The 411-nt window shown below is 76.6% G+C and overlaps 1 protein-coding gene across 1 annotated transcript in view; it reads left to right on the top strand.

Annotated features, from left to right (window-relative positions):
- Positions 1–133: 133 nt before the first annotated feature.
- Positions 134–411, top strand: part of LOC104829630 (myosin-IIIb-like) — a 13,997-nt gene continuing 13,719 nt past the window's right edge. Inside the window, exons 1-2 of the mRNA XM_010563989.1 lie at positions 134–259; positions 334–399. Of these exons, the coding sequence (XP_010562291.1) occupies positions 134–259; positions 334–399 (192 nt within the window). The remainder of the gene's footprint in view (positions 260–333; positions 400–411) is intronic.

The following is a 411-nucleotide window of genomic DNA, read 5'->3' as shown; positions in this document are numbered from 1 at the left end:
GTCCCGGGGCGGAGCGGGAGCGGGAGCGGGAGCGGGAGAGGGGCCGGGCAAGGCAAGGCAGGGCAGGGCAGGGCAGGGGCGGTCGGTCGGTCGGTCGGTCGGTCGTCGTCGGTTTCGCGGGGAGCCGTCCGGCATGGTGTCGCGGGGGGAGCGTCGCCCGCCCTGCGGGGCGGCCGGGAACCTGGCGGAGCTGGCGGAGCTGGACGAGGAGGCGCTGCTGGGGGCGCTGCGGGAGCGGTTCCTGAGGCAGCAGGTCTACGTGAGTGCCGGCGGGACCCGGGGCGGGGGGCGGCGGCGGGGGCTCGGCTTGACGGGCTCTCCCCTCTCCGCCAGACCGACGTCGGGGACATCCTCATCGCCATGAACCCCTTCCAGCCCCTGCCGCTGTGCGGGAGAGAGGTGAGTCCCCGC

This window comes from Haliaeetus leucocephalus, unplaced genomic scaffold (assembly GCF_000737465.1).
Source record: "Haliaeetus leucocephalus isolate CR32 unplaced genomic scaffold, Haliaeetus_leucocephalus-4.0 Scaffold174, whole genome shotgun sequence".
NCBI classification, from domain to species: Eukaryota; Metazoa; Chordata; class Aves; order Accipitriformes; family Accipitridae; genus Haliaeetus; species Haliaeetus leucocephalus.
Note: the sequence above shows the minus strand (reverse complement) of the source record. Positions and strands in the feature narration are given on the sequence as shown.